Here is an 18698-nt window from a genome sequence, read left to right as displayed (position 1 = left end):
TCGATCTGTCTAACATATATCCTTTTCTTTCTTTCTATCTATCTCTCTATCTATCTGTCTATATTTCTTTCTTTCCTTCTATTCTATCTATCTATCTGTCTTTCTATCTATCTGTCTATATTTCTTTCTTTCTTTTTATTCTATCTATCTGTCTTTCTATCTATCTATCTGTCTATCTTTCTTTCTTTCTATCTATCTATCTGTCTATCTTTCTTTCTTTTTATTCTATCTATCTGTCTTTCTATCTTTCTTTCTATTCTTTCTATCTGTCTTTCTATCTATCTATCTATCTGTCTATCGATCGATTTGTCCAGCTATCGATCTCTCTATCTATCGATCTCTCCATCTATCTATCTATCTATCTCTTGCTACCGGTCTTTCTATCTTTCTTTCTATCTATTGGTCGACCTATCGATCGGTCTAAAATATATATTTTTCTTTCTTTCTTTCTTTCTTTCTTTCTTTCTATCTATCTATCTATCTATCTATCTATCTATCTATCTATCTATCAAATATCGATCGATCGATCTGTCTCTCCATCTATCGATCTATCTAATCCATCGTAACACACAGGGAGGGGGGAGGGCCTCCAGCCAATCGGCTCGCTCCCTGTGACGCTCTAGCCAATCAGATCCCTCTACGCTGCGGCAGCGATCCGGCGCCTCGCCCAATCAACGAGTCGGCTGCTTGCGGGCCTGAATCCCTCTTCAACCTTCCGGAGGGGCACCTTCAACCAGCTCCGCGGTGCAACTGGCAGCGGCGTCCTCAGCTGAACAGACGTGGAAGTACCGCAGACAACATGTCGCTCCTCACCTTCAGCCGCCTGGCGCCCAGACTCCTCAACTCCAAGGTAAGAGCCTTACTTCGGCGGCTCGACGCCATATCTCCTCTGTCAAGTACTTTACCCGGGGAAGCTAACGTGCATGCTAGCTGGCGTCAGCTAGCTTAGCCGCTTCCAACCACATTGTGAAATGCTGTTGGGCCGAGAGAGCGCGCGGCTAATAATAACTATTAATAACCGAACACTGGGCCGCAGCTTTAAGTTTTCATTCACTTTGACTTCACATGTGTATCTATGTTAACATGTTCGAGTCCCGCTTGCCTTTGAATGAGTCTTGTTAGCTAACATTAGCTTAAATCCCGCTGCTCTTCGTGCCGGCCTGGTGGTGTCACAGCCTGGACAAGTTTCTTCCTGCAGCAGTGGCCACTTCACATGATCTTTGATTGGTTATTAAAGATATATATATATATTTTCCGTCGATTTCAAGTCACCGTAGTTGCTTTCAGACTCAACCCCATCGTGGTTATTCCTCTCCACCCCCGGTGACCTTCACGTAAAGATTTCAGACACTTACCCAAAAGCAAATCTTTCCATGAGGTCCTCTACGTCTGTGTTGTGTTCTGAGTTTTAAAGTTATTTCAACATTTAGATTCAACTCTGGATGTTCAAGTGCGAGCAACTCTCACATAAATGATGAACATCCTCTCTCTCTCTCTCTCTCTTTATATATATATATATATATATACACCTTATTGCACAATCCACCCCCTGCTGCTTACGGTATTTTGTTATATTTAATTAGTTTTATTCACACATGCACAAATGCACCACAGCAAATTCCTTTCATGTGTAAACCTGCTTGGCGATAAAAGCAGATTCACCCGATCTTATTATAAATAGGAGGTGGGTTGTTCTAATAGTCAATGTGGGTTATTATACTATATTATCTGACAATCAGCAACAGAGTAAGCCCCCTTTCTGTGACTCACACTCTGCCCTACTCAGCTGACCTCGCAGGCCAGACTACATACAGTACGTGACCCCCCTCAGCTTGGGTCATCCACCACCTGAGCGTCTATTATCAGATCTTCCTCCTCCATTTCAAGTAATCTGTGACTGAGTGGTGTAAATCCTTGAACTCTGTACAATCTATGGGGAAATGACTCCCTGTTATCTGTCTTGCAATTAGTGATACATGCTTTTAACCAGTGGCACCCTCATCCTGTCCCTCCTATCAGTTGTAATCTTTGGTCAGGAGATTTTTATTAGTATTAGTCAGCTGGTTTTTGTACTTTACACAACTTTCCATGACTATAAAGTGTTAAGTGTCTGAACTATTACCGAAAGTTATGCAATTCATATGTTGAGACATGGATAAAGATGTAGTTTCCTTTATGTGTACAGAGGTTATATCGTCAATACTTGATTCTTAAAAGTTTAGGGCAAAGGGGGAGAAATTGTGGATTCAACTAATGCTTGTTACAAAATTGAGTGAAATTGGTTTTCTTAGTGTACTTTCAGCTTTTCTCCCTGCAGCTAAGTTGTATGTTCACTTTTGTTGACTTAGTGAATTGTTAGATAACATGTAAATGAGTATGTCATGTGTTTCCTTAAACAAAGAGCCTGCGGGCTGACTTCTTTACCCTTTCTGTGTAGTGTTGTTACTCTAACCTTTCTCCCAGAAGTTGGGAGTTCTGCCGTTGGAGGTTGCTTGGGGACTAAGGAAATCGGACACTCTATGTTTAAGACCCGGAGCTGTTACATAATCCTACTCTCAGCTGGGTGGTGTGTGTCTGTGGTGACGCAAGGGCCTACCTTTTGTCTCTGCTGGCCTTGTTGGACGCTTATCCACTTGTAGTTGTGGGGAGGGGATCCAATGCATAGCCGAGCGAGCTGTCACCTGTCTCCCCTCACGCATTGATGATTTTGATAAACTGTCAGTGGAGTCCTGTTACGATGATGAGCAGCAGCAGGAGGCTCAACTTCTCACCGTTGTTACTGCACTTCCAACACCATTTACTATTCTCACATTTTCTTTACTTGAGAACAGTCCCATTATGTCAAACAGAAAATGATATCACATTGTCTTATCCAAATTTCAGCAACAGTGTAAGACTTAAGAGTCATCAGAAATTGCTCAAGAAAATTTGGTTTCTTATTTCGTTAACCTCTCATGAACTTCAACTCAATTGGAAGCACTGAAAATCGCCTGTATTTTTTCTCATGAGGATACAACAAGTATTTTTGCCAAATTGATTTTCTTTGTCTATAAAATATAAAAACACAAAATGTCTTAACACTAAATAACCATTGAAAATCTGCCCCAAATTCAGTTGACTATGACATAAGCAAATAAAAAAGAGCAAATGCTCACATTTGAAACTATAGAACTGTCAAATATTTGGCCTTGTCCTTGACTTATTTCCCAAAATAGGTGGTGATCGATGGTTCCCTCTTTGTCCATCTCATTGCTCTGGTTGTTAAACTGCCTGTTGCTTGTCTCATTCAAGCCAAACATTTATAAAAACCACTTTATTTACTTTGGCCTCATGTGAATACAAGTTTAATGCTGTTCAGAGCTTATTGAATTTGAACACTCTTTCATATTAGAATTAATTTCCTTTCATGTGCAGGCATGAAGGAGACAAACTTTCTGTATACCACATATTTCCTCAAGTAGCATCAATCATTCAAGTTGTGACTAAGCTGATTTGTATTTTATTTGCCTTCTACAAAGCAAAGGTTTATTTTACAGCTTTAAGTATCAAGGACAGCATCAACTGGTGTTATTTTAATAACACACACTGCTGTATCTCTGTGACTCACTCAACATGCTCACAAGCCCTCACTTTTAAAAGGGTAATCCTCATACATCTGATGAGGAATGTCTACAAACAATTCTTACTAGTAGTGGCTTGTTGCACCTGTTAGTTGTGAATAGCCCAAGCTCCTCACCCATGTTTATTTTAGTGTAATGTTTGTAAGAATAGTTGTAGAACTGAGCCAATTCACTACAACAGGGATAAAAAAACAGAAACAAGTTGAATTTTTTTTCATGACGCCCACAGGAATTAAGTGTTTGGCAGTAAAACAATAAAAGGCTTAATTGAAATCCTGGACTCATGCTCAAAGTAAAACTGTTTCAAAGAACCTCCTATAATAATATGAAGAGTCTGAAGATGACTTTTTGTGCAGCGTTTCTCACTGTTCAGAATCTACTGAAGAGGGATTAGTTTTGAAATTTGTTTTTATCTTCCATGTGAATGAGGTCAAAAGGTAATTTACAGGAACTCGATGTTTAGAGCCACTACAAGGTTGTCTGGTTTCATACATAACAAGCCTTGGTAACCAGACATGCTGCAACAATCTTGAAATCATTTTTAACCCCTTTTGTCATGTTACTAATATTATTTCTTTATCTACTCCACAGAATGCCACCTTCCTTGTGGCAGCCAGAAATGCCAGCGTATCAACAACAGTAAGTTCACTCCACGGGTGTCTGCTTACTTATGTTTTTTTCCCCAGGTTTTTTTTCTTAAATGTAATTATGTAACTTGGGTGTAGTAATTGGAGAAGATAATGCTGATCATTGTCACTTGAGATATATTATTTATTTCTGAAAGTGTAGTGTGTAGATGTTTGATTTGGTGCCTCACTGATTTAGATATTGTGTCTTTACAGAATCTGAAGGATATTCTGGCAGATCTCATCCCCAAAGAACAGACCAGGATCAAGAACTTCAAACAACAGTATGGCAAAACCAACATAGGACAGGTTACTGTTGACATGGTGAGTAAACCTGGGGAGGGGAGACAAAATAAATAATAGATAATGAATCAGAATCTCACAACAATTCCAAACCAGTTAGACATCAAGCCATGTGGATCACCAGTCATGATGCATAATAGCTGTGGTATGGCAACCCCACCCAATCCGTCAAGGCCTGCCCGGTAGTATTTACTGTCAGGTATCATTGTCCGATGAACTCCCTTAAAGATCACAATACGAACTGCTTCCTGCCGACAGACATTTTAGCTGCGTCACTAAAACCTCTACTGCATGCTGCCAGTTTCAGATTTGTACAGTTGCCATAAACACACACACTGACCTCACCACTGCAAAGACTGCGTCATCTTCTGCTTAACAGTCACTTCCCCTCTCCCTCGTAGCCATGTGGATCTTTGAGGAATTTCTTTTCACTTTAAAACAACAAATAAACAGTTAGTGCTTTGTTTAGATTCTCAGATTAATTTTCTTGTCGTCCTTTGTGTATTATTACAGGTGCTAAATTAAATGGCTTTTGGATTATTTCTTTGTTTCAGTAAAATACTTCAGTATCTCATAACTTTATGGGCTTGTGTTTTCTATTTTTTTCATCCACAGGTCTATGGAGGTATGAGGGGGATGAAGGGTCTGGTGTACGAGACCTCTGTTTTGGATCCTGAGGAGGTCGGTATTGAAGCAAGGCCAACAAATGTGTTCAGACAAAACTTTCAGGCTAGGGACAATACAGTGTCTGTCAGTGAGCACTGACAGGTCCTCTTTTTTTCCAACTGTGAAATAAACAGTTCTGTCAAGATACATATAGATTGTTAACAGTCTGTGAAATGTAAGAAGAAAACAATATTAGTGGATGTATTGATATTGAATTTCTTAGCTGGCAAATATTTATTAGTATCAGCTTTGAAAATGCTGTGTTATTCAATCTGCTGAGAGTCAAAGTATGAGCTTCATGATTGTAGACAATCTTAAAGTGGCTATAATTTAAGCTTTGGTTTAAATTGGCTGTTAGAGACCAGCCTTCTTCAAAGGCACTTACCAGATTGCTTTCTCACTGAAGCTGTAGAACTAGAGCTCATGTGGACAGCTTGACCACACTGAATTTTCAAAGCCAATATTAGGTTTTCAGGTTTTAACCCCCACTCTCTTTTGACAAACAGGGCATCCGTTTTAGGGGCTATAGCATTCCAGAGTGTCAGCAGTTGCTGCCTAAAGCTCCAGGAGGTGAGGAGCCGCTGCCCGAGGGTCTCTTCTGGCTGTTGGTCACAGGGCAGGTGCCCACCGAGGAGCAGGTAAGAGTGAGAGCAGTGCTGAAGCTAGTGTGTTCATTGTACTCAAGAGTCAGCACAGAAGGTGATGGGCAGACACCCAGGGAGCCATGGACGGCTCCATTGTCTGTGGTGATTAGTGTTGATATTGTGGCATTTCAAACAAATTAATGTTTAAACTGTAGCGGGTCAGAGGCGTCAGTGTGAAAAAATCCATACCGTCACAGCTCTAGCAGCATAATCAAAACCGATTACTCCTGCAGAATGACAAATGTCAGATAAAGGTGACTTGAGCCGCAACACGTGAGACATAATATTCTGTCACTTTGGAATAAACATGAAAAAGTGGATCAGAAGCTGTTTGGCAGCATAAGCATTTAAAACGATTCATCAGTATGTAGTGTTAGATGATTTCAAACAGTTGCACATTTATTGATCTCTGAGCTACTGCACTTTTACTTTAATGTAGTCTCCGCTGTTTTATTTCAAATTAAATGTGCTGAAGCTCAGTGCATGAAGAACAGAAAACATCTAATTGTCCAAATGCTCATATTGTTGAATGTTTAATCCTACAAAACCCTTACGACTAGGAAACAAGATGCTGTTTGTACTTTAAATAAGCATTTCATTGCTGCCAGCCATGTCCTGGTAGAGTGTTGTAAAGAAAACCATTCATCTCTCTAGCTGACCACAATTCACTGAATCAATAGCTTTCACATCTTTACCCTATTTGATCTGACATGATGTATGAGTTAATGCATCTGTTATTTAATCAATCAGCAAAGGAAGATAACTTTAGACCATCATCTGCAACAGTTCTGCAGATCAAGATTTGCTGGCAAAGAAAAGCTACTGTACTAACTGTGTCTGTAGCAGAAAATCAAGTCCTTCAGGTCCCTCACTTAATATTGTGTGATTCTTTCTCTCCAGGTGAACTGGGTGTCCAAAGAGTGGGCGAAGAGAGCCGCACTTCCCTCTCACGTTGTCACCATGTTGGATAACTTCCCCACAAACCTGCACCCAATGTCTCAGTTCAGTGCTGCCATCACAGCTCTGAACAGCGAGAGCAGCTTTGCACGGGCTTACTCTGAGGGCGTCCACAAGACCAAGTACTGGGAGGTGAGTTTATCTTTTTCATGTCATCTAGGATGGAAATATTCATCTGGTGTTTCTGAGTGAAATGTCTTTATGAACAAAAATGGACTGCCATTGAATTTGGTACTTTTACATTGCCTCTCTTAGTTTGTCTATGAAGACTCCATGGACTTGATCGCCAAGCTGCCATGCATTGCTGCCAAGATCTATCGCAACCTGTATCGTGAAGGCAGCAGTATCGGAGCCATCGACTCCAACCTGGACTGGTCCCACAACTTCACCAACATGCTGGGCTACAGTGATACCCAGTTCACTGAGCTAATGAGACTCTACCTCACCATCCACAGGTGCCACTTTCTGTTAGATTCTGTTATTGGTTCTGAGGATGTATGCTCCGTTTCCAAATCCAAGATTTAATGTAGATTAAATGTCTTTGAAAGAAAAAAAACTATTTCTTTGGCCACAACACTGTTCTAATCTGTTTTTCAATGTTTCAGTGATCATGAAGGAGGCAATGTCAGTGCCCACACCAGCCACTTGGTGGGAAGTGCTCTGTCTGACCCCTACCTGTCCTTCAGCGCCGCCATGAATGGTCTGGCTGGTCCTCTGCACGGTCTAGCCAATCAGGTTTGTACAAAACTAATCGCCATTTCCCTTTGTTTTTTACTCACACGTGGAAGATTCAGTTTTTTTTCCTGGCATCAGAAGTAAAGTGTTTTTTTTTTTTTTCTGAAAGACATTTTGTCATGCTGCTGCTGGAGAGGCACAGCTGCTACTAATAAATCTAATTCCACTTAGCTGCTACACTCTCTGGGTCCTGGTATCGTCCGAGCTGGCTGCGTCACGCTGACATTAATTACTGAGGCTAGGGCTGCGCTATATGACTTTAAATCAGTATCACGATTATATCAAACATTTATTTCCTCACATATTTATGATTTGGGCTTTTTTATGATGCAAACATTTATAATTCCTTCATGATCATGTTCTTCTATGTAATTGTCTTTCATGTAATTTGCATTGTCGTCTTTATCTTTCAGGAGGTGCTGGTGTGGCTGACTGCTCTGCAGAAGGAGATGGGAGGGGAGGTGTCTGATGAGCAGATGAGGGATTACATCTGGAACACACTCAAATCTGGAAGGGTAAAAAACACACTCCTCTTACACGCTCAGTTGTGGTTATTCTAAAAATGCTTGGCACAGATTACAAGTATTGGTTGTAGTTGGATCTTGGCACAGTTCAAATGTTGAGGAAACCGTCTCCTCTCTATGGGCTGCAGGTGGTGCCAGGCTATGGTCATGCTGTCCTGAGGAAGACGGACCCACGTTACGCCTGCCAGCGTGAATTTGCTCTGAAGCATCTGCCCAATGACCCCATGTTCAAGTTGGTCGCCCAGCTTTACAAGATTGTCCCCAATGTGCTGTTGGAGCAGGGTAAGGCCAAGAACCCCTGGCCCAACGTGGACGCTCACAGTGGAGTGCTGCTGCAGGTGAGACGCAAGTGATGCGCTTCAATCTTCAATGTAAATGTCATGTTCTGGTTCCAAATACAAATCCTGACATGGTGTCTCCTTCCCCCTGTGTACAGTACTATGGAATGACTGAGATGAATTACTACACGGTGCTCTTTGGTGTCTCCCGAGCCCTCGGTGTGCTGGCTCAGCTGGTGTGGAGTAGAGCCTTGGGCTTCCCCTTGGAGCGCCCCAAGTCCATGAGCACAGATGGACTGATGGGACTGGTGGGAGTCAAGTCAGGCTGAAAACCACCTGAAAGGAGCTGGGGGTTAGTGTAAAGGGTGGGAGGAGGTGGAAATATCAAAAAGGCAGACATAAGTTGACCCCCTGTCATTTCCAACCCCAGGGATTCAATGGGATTCAAAGAGACAGTACGCTTTTAATGTCATTTCACAAAAGAAGGGCCTTTTAAATCGTCTCACAATTAGTGTTTGAGTGTATTTAGTTAACCCCTGAGAGGTTTTCCCCACCGTGTCTCCATATTTGGAACATGTAAGGTGAAGGCTTCAGTCACATACATGTAACCCATAGTAAGCTCAAACTATGTACTATTCTAAGTCTGCTAGCATTGCTAAGATTTTCCCCTTTGCAGTGCCCACACATTTGTCATTGAGCACCTTGTGGGTCTGAACTATGAATAGGCAGTGGCATTCAAAGGGAATTGTGGGAGTGAATTACACTTCGTTTATATTTGTTAAAAAGTTCAAATACCTGACTCAACCTTTTGTTGTTTCTGGCTTAATGCAGTGATTTGTTTTAGAGGACGTCCCAAAGAAAAAGATGTTTTCTCCCCCAATTTAAGACTCAACTTAGTTTTTCCTTCTATGCAATTTTCCCAGACGTCATCCCAACCAGTCTATCAACACGTTTCACTCCCGTTTATGAACACTCCAGTTTAGACAAGAAGGTCCTCACACGTAAAGTTAACAAGCTGTACAAGATATAAACAACGGCTGGTTGATAAGTACATGGCCTGAGGATGGAGGAGTCGATTTCAAGACCTAGCACATTTATTTTTCTCCTACATTAAAACGTACGGATCCCTTTGTAGTCAATGATCTCCAGCGTGGTAGCGGTCACCGGCCTCCCAGGATGGCGCCCATCCTCCAGGCTCCCTGCCACATTTGAATTCAGCAGTCCGCTTCTTCACCAGGATGTAAGGAGGGGCACCCTCCCGGGGTGTTACCACCATGTCCTCGAGGACCTCTTTAGCTGACAGGCTCTTGAGACGGAGGTAGTGTGTGACTGCACAGTGGCCCATGTCCATTTTGAATCAGCCAAAACAGAAACGCCGGAAAAGGTCGTGTGTAAACTCTCAAATAACTAAACTGCTCGGGTATGTAACACGAGCTGTAGAACTCCTCTCCTCCCGCCTCAGGCCACGAACATATCAATCACCTCAAACATTCAAAAACAAGAAATCAGTTGAAAGATACTGCCCCTTTAAATCTTAAGTCTCCCCCTTTTCACCAACTGTAGTCGTTTTTTCTCTGTAATGATGACCTGTAGCACCTCTATGATCAAAATAACTGCCTCGTCTATTTTCATAGATAAGCCCCCGTGGTTTTGACGGGTCTCTGCTCAAATGGACCCTGCTAGAGAATCCAGATTAATGTACAGTAAATCAAGATGATAGAGTTCTGAGCAAAGGGTGTTGTAATTGAAAGCCTGTCGTAAATCCTTAAGAGCAAGCTTGACTGAAAAGTAGGATATGGGGACTTTGGTAAAGGTCCCGTCTTGTCTGAGTGTATGTTTGTTAATCCCCACAGGAGAGCGCTTTAAACATCAAATACTCCAAAATGAGCACTTGCTTGATAGGATTTCCTTATTCGTAGACTTAGACACCCCCCAGGTTGATTGTTTCCCTTTTTTCAACGTTTTTTTGGTGTTGAATATGTATAAAACTATAATCTTTGAGTTCTCATTTTGTGGTTTTATTTATACTTTGTGTACATAGGTATATATATGTATATGTATAGCTTGAATGTATGAGCTCGATCACATGCTTGTCATAGCCACAACGATTACCGTAGTTAATCCACAGTGTTCCGTTTCACTGGTCACTGTGAAAATTAAACAACGAACAAAAAAAACTTGCAGCTATCGTGTATGCATATAATTTCTTGCCTAGCTCAGTGGGCCTAAGCCGGTGCTGTCTTTTTCAATTATTTCACATCAGTGTTTCAAGCTTGCTCTTAAGCTCTGGGTTTGTCAGCACTCCGTTTTTTGTGTAGTTGAAGTTCTTGCATCTTTTTAATTTCTTCCCCGTCATGTTAGTCAGTAGCTCGCTCAGATGTGTGAATCTCTCTGCCGCCATCCTCGTGGCTTCATCAGGTGTTTTGTGTTTTGATCATAGTGTTGTTCCGTGTGTTGGGTCGTTCGAGAGATGAGGTTATTTTGATCGTAGAGGAGCATATAGAGGTTGTACATGATAACGGTGAATTCACAGCAGGACGGATTCATGAAGAGGAACACTGTGGGGGATGGGTCAAATGGGAGAGAAAAGCTTGAAGAGCAAATATTGGAAAAACCTGACAAAAAAAGAAAAATAAAGGTTTTTATTAACACTTGTTTGGTCTGATTTTCTTTCGTTGGTCGTTATGTAATGAGGGTCATTTTCACAGAGGACGTTCTGACAGGTCACGGCAGTAAAAGCTGTAAATAATTAAACTACTAACAGCTGAAGTTAATGTGTCTGGCTCACAGACGACAGTAAAAGAAAGTTGAGAAATTAAATTGTAAAATAAACAAAAGATGATATAAAACAATAGATAGTTTAACTGTTAAAATACACAAATAATAAAACTACATAAAAGCCAGACTAAACAGTTTTTTTTTTTAAATTAACTTTTAAAACATTTTAAGAGATCGTTTCAACCTTGAGCTAGAAACAAATCAGTCGTCTTCAATTCAGTAAAGTTGCACCAGGTTACCCAGACTCAAAGACATCAGCTCCCAAAGTGTAGTGAACGTCGGGTTCTTTCCTGACTCACACCAGGTTCTGTGGACAACTGTCAACCTATCAGTAGTTTTTGTGTAACGCTGCCTCAAAAATAAACAAAGGGGCGGGTTTGAAAACACAACCTCATTGGCCGAGGTAATAACTCACCTGCTCTGTGAGTGAGCACATTCTCAAATGTTCTTCCGAAACGCAGCGTTGGACGACTGAATTTTAGAAACAAGATTTTAAACAGCTAGTCTTGTCTTTCACTGTGGTGAGATTATTCTGGCGAGGCCTGACTTGAGCTTGAACGTAGTAAAGGCGATTGACAGGATCAAGGAAGAAGATGGGTCCGAACAGCCACCTCTCCTATGTGCTGTTATTAATAACTGGCCCACATACCACCACCCCACTCTGGTTTCCAGTCAGCTACCTTTAGAGAGCTGTGTCCGGCCTCCTTCTGCCTACGTGCACTTTGTAGCAACAAGACCAGGGAGTGTTTGAGTTTCTGGCACAGGCTCCTCGTGTAAATGTATTAAAACACAACCCTGTGATAAAGGTCGCTGCAGGTGAAGAACGTGAGTCATTCTGCAGAGCAAGATGCACATTATTTAAAAACTGCACACACAAAAAACAGTTATACCTGCTTTTTTTTATTTAAATAATATACTTTAAAATACACGCACAGTATTTTCAGATACATTTTTAAATATATTCTATCGTAGGATCTCCCCAGTCTGTGGTAGTGATGCTCTAAACCCTTCTTTACATACAAGTCCACCACCGTTACACCAAGGGTCATTCATTCACCCGCAACTTGACAAGTTAATGTGGAAATACAAGGGATGAAACGATCACCGGTCTCATGATAGAACGTCAGTTAATTTGTTCTATTTCTTTATCTTTATTTAAAATATTTACTGTGATCATCATCAATGTGCAATCAACAAATGCAAACACCCAGTCCCCACATTTCACGTGTGAAACAAATGCTAAGATATTTTGTCCCGACTGACATTTGGAGTCGACGTAATAAGTCGTCAACCTTCGATAAATAACGACAATACTATCATTATTTTATTGGTATTAATTGTCAATATAAATCTGGATGAAATGACTGTAGTTGGTGTAGCAGTAACTTTGAAACGTTTACAGCACATTTGAAAAGAACTGTGATAATACTGAGAAACGTGAAAGTTCCAGTTGATGTAATCGTGATACGTTTTCAGGAAATTCAGCGTCGGGCTGAAGTTTGTTACCCTCCTGTCCAAAAATATTTACATCCGCCAAGAAGGTTATGTTTTCAACCCTGTCCCTTTGTTTGTAAACAAGATCACACAAAAGCAACTGGACGGATTTCCATGAAAACCGGTGGAGGGATGCAACAGGGCCAGAGAAGGGGCCATTCACTTTGGGGGACGAATCCAGGATTTCAATTCTGAAAGATTTTCCAACATTATGACTTGATGGAAACAAAATCAGGAACATTTAGGGAACTGATATCTTTAAATATGGGTAAATTGGTGCAGCTTGAATTTAAAGGGACTGTCGGGTCTCGGTGAAGGTTTGCACTGTACTGAGTGCCATTTTGATTTCCCTTGTTTCTGACTCAGAGTATTGGCATCTACAATCAAAGGAGCTGGTATTGAAATGCAGTCTGCGTGCAGCAGTATTAACACACACAGATGTTAGGTGGAGATAAACGGTGCCACGTGAAGCCGGATCACTGCATAGCAAGCACGGCAATATGATATAAAATAGACTATTTTATTGCTTTAAAATATAACACAGCATTTGAACATCTTTGTAATAAGTAGAACTATTTATTTTTTGTTGTGATTCACATGCCCACTTGGATTTTAAATTCTTCATGCACTGATGATTAAATATCTCTTCATTTCTAAATCACAGAGAAAATGAAAACAGATCAAGTTTGAAGCCAAAATCCAGATGTGAAAACGCCGAACCCACAGTTCAGCTGTTGGGAGAATAAGACTTGGAGCGTGTGGACAAAATGACCTGACTGTTACCAAGAAGGTTACTCAACAAATGACTTCCTCCATTGACCTTTGGCAACCTGAACGCCGCAGTCACCTCTGTGGCAAATACAATCAGTTTAACTTCAGAGCCCTTAATCGTGGAATAAAGCGACGGGCTACTTCGACATGAAACTTAAATGTAGTTTTGACCTTGACACATAAACACGAGACACGTGTCTAACAGTTGCCTCTTAGTTACATCCATGCATCAGAATAAATATAAATAAAAGCCTTTTAAAAATAAGCATTAAACCCACAGATGATGATAAATGATAATGTTTTATTCTACAGCCCACCAGTGTATTATTTTTATTCTAACAATGTACACAACAGGAGTAACGTCCTCCTGATGACCTTCAGAAGATGGACCACAAAACACAGAAAGCAGAGAAGGGAAACTTTTACAACGTCCCGTACAAATGGTTTGTTTTCGCTGCAGTGTGATTATTATAATATCAGACCACTGTCAACAAATTCACCTTTATTTTTTGTATCATGTCTTTATCTTTAACTTTGAGAATCTGCAAACCTAAAGTAAATACAGGTATTTATCAAATATAAAGTTGTTTTTGTTGTAATCCCATTTACACTATATCAGTTCTTTCCAGCTTCTCCATGGAATTATTCAGGTGCTTTTGTTTGTGCAAAGTTTAACTGCCTCCAACACTCATTCATGACCTAATACTCACTACTAGTGCTGGGCTGTAAAATAAGGCATTATTAAAACTGGCAGACCAAATCTCAATGTCCAAAAAAACCAAGCATCACAGCACAACAGCCAAGTTAAAGCAAAATTTTCCACAAGTCAAGGTTAAATGAGGCCACAGCTAACTGATGAGGAAAACTACTCTTCTCTCCCCTTCGCGAAACGTTGCACTTCATCGATTTCGTCACAACAAACAGTGACAACACTCCCACACATGGCACATTTAATTTGGATCCAAATAAAACAATACAAGTTTGCATGTAGCCACAGATGAATTCATTTGTTTTTAAAAGAATGAAATGGTTTTTTTTGGGGAAATTAAGTTCACTGCTATATGTCAGGATATTTTAAAACTCCCATTTGAATTAAAAACAAGTGGCAAGGGCAAAGAATGTGTTTCCCTATTACAGTATAATCAGCTGATTAAAGTAAAAATGTTGACCCACTTTAACTTAAAGTGTCGGCGTGTCAAGTATCGTTGAGGTCACAGTGAACTGTAAGACTTGAGCTGAAGTCAAATGACCTCTGTGCCTTCAATGAAAAATATAAATTAAACAGTGTTGTGTTCAGTGTCACTGTGCTGCTCTTCTAAAATATAAGTTGCCTTTCTTCCATTGCTGACGTGACGTTGCAATGATCGACTGCTTTGTTTACATAAATCCAGTATGTAACTGCCATGGAGCAAGAGCAAATGTGGATTCCTTCTGCCAAACAAGGAACCCTTCAGTGGAGGTAGACAGAACGTGGACAAGGAGGATGGAAATGAGCAAGAATCTGTTGAGGCTGCAATAACAAGAATGATTAATATTCCAACATAATGCTTACAACAGTGGGATGTCTAACGTCTTCTGGAGTCGCTGTGATGTCTAGGCAGCGGCAGAGACTTGAAGTTGGAGGGCGAGGTGACTATGCAGCATCATGCGGGTTTGTGGGGATAAAGGGAATAAAGGTTGGTGTCGTTTAAGGCCAGATGAAAACACGGAGCTGATGAGATCACGTCTGATGCACCTCGTGAAACATCAACTCCCGCGGGATTCGAGTCTCTGGGCCGTACAGCTTGCAAGCTCGCCGCTCGAATGCGGTGACGTTTTGCTTTACAACCTCATCGAAGAACATGGTGGCTAACTGGGAGTGCAGCAGCGAGCGGAACTCGAAGGATATCTGAGGAAGACACAAACATTTCACTTGAATTAAAAAAAGTTCTGGACTCCACTGTAGAAATGCTTATTAGCTTTCTTATCAAAAGTTACATGAGAAGATCCACACCACAACCATGTCTGTGTGATAAATACAACCTCAGACAGCTAGCTTAGCATAGAATAAAGAGTGAAAACAGTGGGAACAAGTCTTTATTCTAAGCGCTTCATAGTTCTTGTCTATGAGAGTTGTATCAATCTTGTCATTTAACTCAAGGTAATGACATAAAATGCATCAGAGGGTCGATAATGAAAAGCTACTTACAGAAAAGTCTACGGTGCAGGTGCGAGGGTAACCGGGAATGCCGGGACTGAAGCGCCATATTGTCTCCAGATGATTGAACAGTTTTCCATCTGTACACACGGCCTAGAATCAACCAGAAGAAAAACTCTGTGAGCGGGAACGCAACAACAACTCGCGTCGGTGAATTACACTTTGATTTCAGGGAGTTAGTGACATTTATTTTGTATTTCAGAAATCTCAAAAACTATTTCCATGCATAAAATAAAATCTGATGTATATTTTCATTCACAGGACTGAGGGACTCACAGTAGCTGCTCACACTTACTTTGACTAGATGAGGCCGGACACAAGTGATCATAGATGTGTATCTCTCCACCACTGGAGGGAATCCCACTTCAAGCTGAGCTTTGGAGTGGCCTGCTCTCTTCATGATGGTCTGGGACTTCTTACACCAGGGCACAAAGAGCTTGTACTCGTCAACATTAGCCACTACATCGTACATTTCCTGCATAGAAAACCTAAGAGAGCAAGTATTCCAACGTTAAGGTCTTCAACAAAACAAAAACTACAAAATATAAGTTATTAATATCAAAGTAGAAAATTACCCAATTATCCTACGCTCGGAGTACTCCTTCCTTTTGTTGGTGAAGCTGATGAAGTTTCTACTTTGGGGAACGGTTGTCATCGTGTCCCACTCTTGAAGGCAAAGTGCTCTGGGAGTTCTCGTCATCAAAATGCCACATGACGACAGGTGTCTGAAATAGTAAGACAAACACGTCCTGTAAGCCTCATTCTGGAAAGACTGCAACAAAACACAGTGCACAACAACAAACATCCACCACATCCCAGTTCCCAGCTACTGAAGCCAATGAGTGCAGCGATAATGTGCTGGAGCAGGACGGAAGGTCTCTGTGCTGAGAGTGTGCTGGTATTTTCTCAGTGGGGCAGGTCCTCTTATGTGAAAACACAAATGTATTGTTACATCAACTCACAATTGTGTCACCACATAACAATGAGTTTTTCCAATAAGTCACCTGTGGAATCAGGACAAACGTTTGGTGACTGTTGGCTGAAACTTGGCCATGATTGGGTAATACTGCCATCAATCAATATCACATGGTTACAGGATAGTTATGCAATAACAACACTTTAGTACACCGTTTGTTGAATCACTATTTTCAATGTTATGTGTGTTATTTTGTTTATATTCTTAGTTACACGTGGAATCTATTGCACTTCTGTCCGTCCTGGTAGAGGGATCCCTCACATGTCGCTCTCTCACTCTGAGGTGTCTACAGTTTTTTGGGTCGTATTTTTTTCCATAGTCTTGTTGAGGGTGAAGAACAGAGGACGTCTCACCTTGTTAAGATCTATGAGACAAATTGTGATTTGTGAATATGGGCTATACAAACAAAAAACCTGATTGATTGACTTGAATGTGAACCGAACTGAATCAGGAACTGTGCGTGGATGTTGGACAGATGATGATGTGTAAACTGTGGCCCCTGGGTGACCCCTTTCTTTTTTATACCCAAACATCATTTACTGAGGAACATCGAAGCATTAGTAGGATGTAAAGGTACTTGAGGTTGTCGCGGGTCTGGTAGTTACCCCGGGATTAAAACCTGCAACATCCACACACGACTATATCCCATCACACCCACAGGAGCCAGTGTTGGTCCCACTGGACTCATCGCGTCACGACATGATAAACACACTGCGGCTCACCTGATGTTCTGTCGCGTGCACCCTCCTCTGGGCACCGCTGCACGGCAGGAGCGGGGGGATCCCACCGTGGCGATCTGGAGAAAGTCGCTGAATGTCCGCACACCCATGGGCAACCGCCGGGCAGCGGCCGTGGCTGCCATCAGAGCAGCCGATCACGGAGCACAGATGCTGGGTGGGAGTGAGAGGCTGGACCCGGGGGGGGTGGTGGGGGCTCCGAGACTAGGACCGGTGGGATTCGAGGTTCTGGTCCGAAAAAAAGACCCCCCTCGCTTCAGTCGGTAGAGTAAGAAGCGACACGAAGCGTCCGCTCGGCTTGAAGGAAGAAACCAGTTCGCCTGAGCTGCGCCTCCGTCCGCTAGCGTTAGCGAACACTAGCTAGCACGACGTTAGCTCGCTAACAAACGCGACGCACGGTCGCGTTGCTCGGCGCCTTCTGCGAAACTCACATCACTCGGCGTCTCCAGCCACGAGGTCCAGAGAAGAGTGGAATCACCGACGCCGGCTGTGGTTCGGTCTGTTGTGAAACGTCGCTCGGCTCGTCCGCGACCTTCTGCCGAGACATCAAACACCGGTGGGACAAACTGTTCCTTTCTTCTGCCCATCGGCTGTCAGCACAACGGCTCCGCGGTGCAATACTGCCCCGCACTGGCAAGGAGGTTAACTACAGAGAAATACTTTTTTTATTTTAATATTTTTTCCTGCTATATATATTTTTATCTTGAGATGTGTGTACGCTCAAAAATGGATGTAATTATTTTCGTAAAAAAAATATTCACTGGTTGATACTGTCTTTATACACTTGGTGTTCACTTTATTAGGTACGTACGGTGAACATGAGAGCTCAAAGCACTGCAAATTAAGAAAACACGCAAACAGATAAAACACAAATGAAGAAAAAAAACTTCCAACACATGCAAATACAGGTACGTGCTGCAAATTGCGAAAATGGAATGTTTCCAGGGGAGCCAAAAAAAAAGTGATGAACCTGGTTGTAGTTCAATGCTTTGTGAAGTTTCATCACCACTGACGAGTTGTAGACTTCGATAACTTCTCTTCACATTGAACTACAGCCAAGTTCTTCACTTTTCTGTTTTTTGCAATTTTGTGTTTACAGTGCGTTGAGCTCTCTCTGCGACATAGGAGGCACCTTTCCAGTCTGTTGTCAGGCCCCTGTTGACCTATGGCCATGCATGTACATTTTCAATCTATCATGACTAACTAGAAACCACTCAATACCCAAATCAAATGGGAAAGTCAAATGATCAATGCACTTGGACCAGCTTTTTAAATCTGAATATGTGCTGGAGTTCCAGTTTTCTCTGACAGAAAACAAACTGGGTGTTTGACATTTGAACAGACAGCAACAGTTATTAGAAAGCACTCGTGGGTTTCAGGTAATGATGAAGG

At 41.7% G+C, this 18698-nt stretch overlaps 2 protein-coding genes across 2 annotated transcripts; one reads left to right on the top strand and one right to left on the bottom strand.

The window, feature by feature from the left end:
* The first annotated feature begins 681 nt into the window (after window positions 1-681).
* Window positions 682-11007, top strand: cs (citrate synthase). The gene is made up of 11 exons (XM_020104720.2): window positions 682-850; window positions 4212-4259; window positions 4463-4570; window positions 5165-5230; window positions 5722-5853; window positions 6760-6948; window positions 7072-7271; window positions 7422-7551; window positions 7965-8066; window positions 8204-8413; window positions 8512-11007. The coding sequence occupies exons 1-11, from the start codon at window positions 800-802 to the stop codon at window positions 8680-8682; spliced, it is 1407 nt and encodes a 468-aa protein (XP_019960279.2). The 5' UTR covers window positions 682-799; the 3' UTR covers window positions 8683-11007.
* Window positions 11008-12015: 1008 nt separating this feature from the next.
* coq10a (coenzyme Q10A) lies at window positions 12016-17906 on the bottom strand. The gene is made up of 5 exons (XM_020104727.2): window positions 17292-17906; window positions 16169-16318; window positions 15889-16081; window positions 15585-15686; window positions 12016-15284 (listed from the first exon to the last, which is right to left on the bottom strand). The coding sequence occupies exons 1-5, from the start codon at window positions 17429-17431 to the stop codon at window positions 15117-15119; spliced, it is 753 nt and encodes a 250-aa protein (XP_019960286.1). The 5' UTR covers window positions 17432-17906; the 3' UTR covers window positions 12016-15116.
* Window positions 17907-18698: the final 792 nt, after the last annotated feature.

The sequence above is a fragment of the Paralichthys olivaceus genome, chromosome 6 (genome assembly GCF_024713975.1).
Source record: "Paralichthys olivaceus isolate ysfri-2021 chromosome 6, ASM2471397v2, whole genome shotgun sequence".
Lineage (NCBI taxonomy): Eukaryota > Metazoa > Chordata > Actinopteri > Pleuronectiformes > Paralichthyidae > Paralichthys > Paralichthys olivaceus.
Note: the sequence above shows the minus strand (reverse complement) of the source record. Positions and strands in the feature narration are given on the sequence as shown.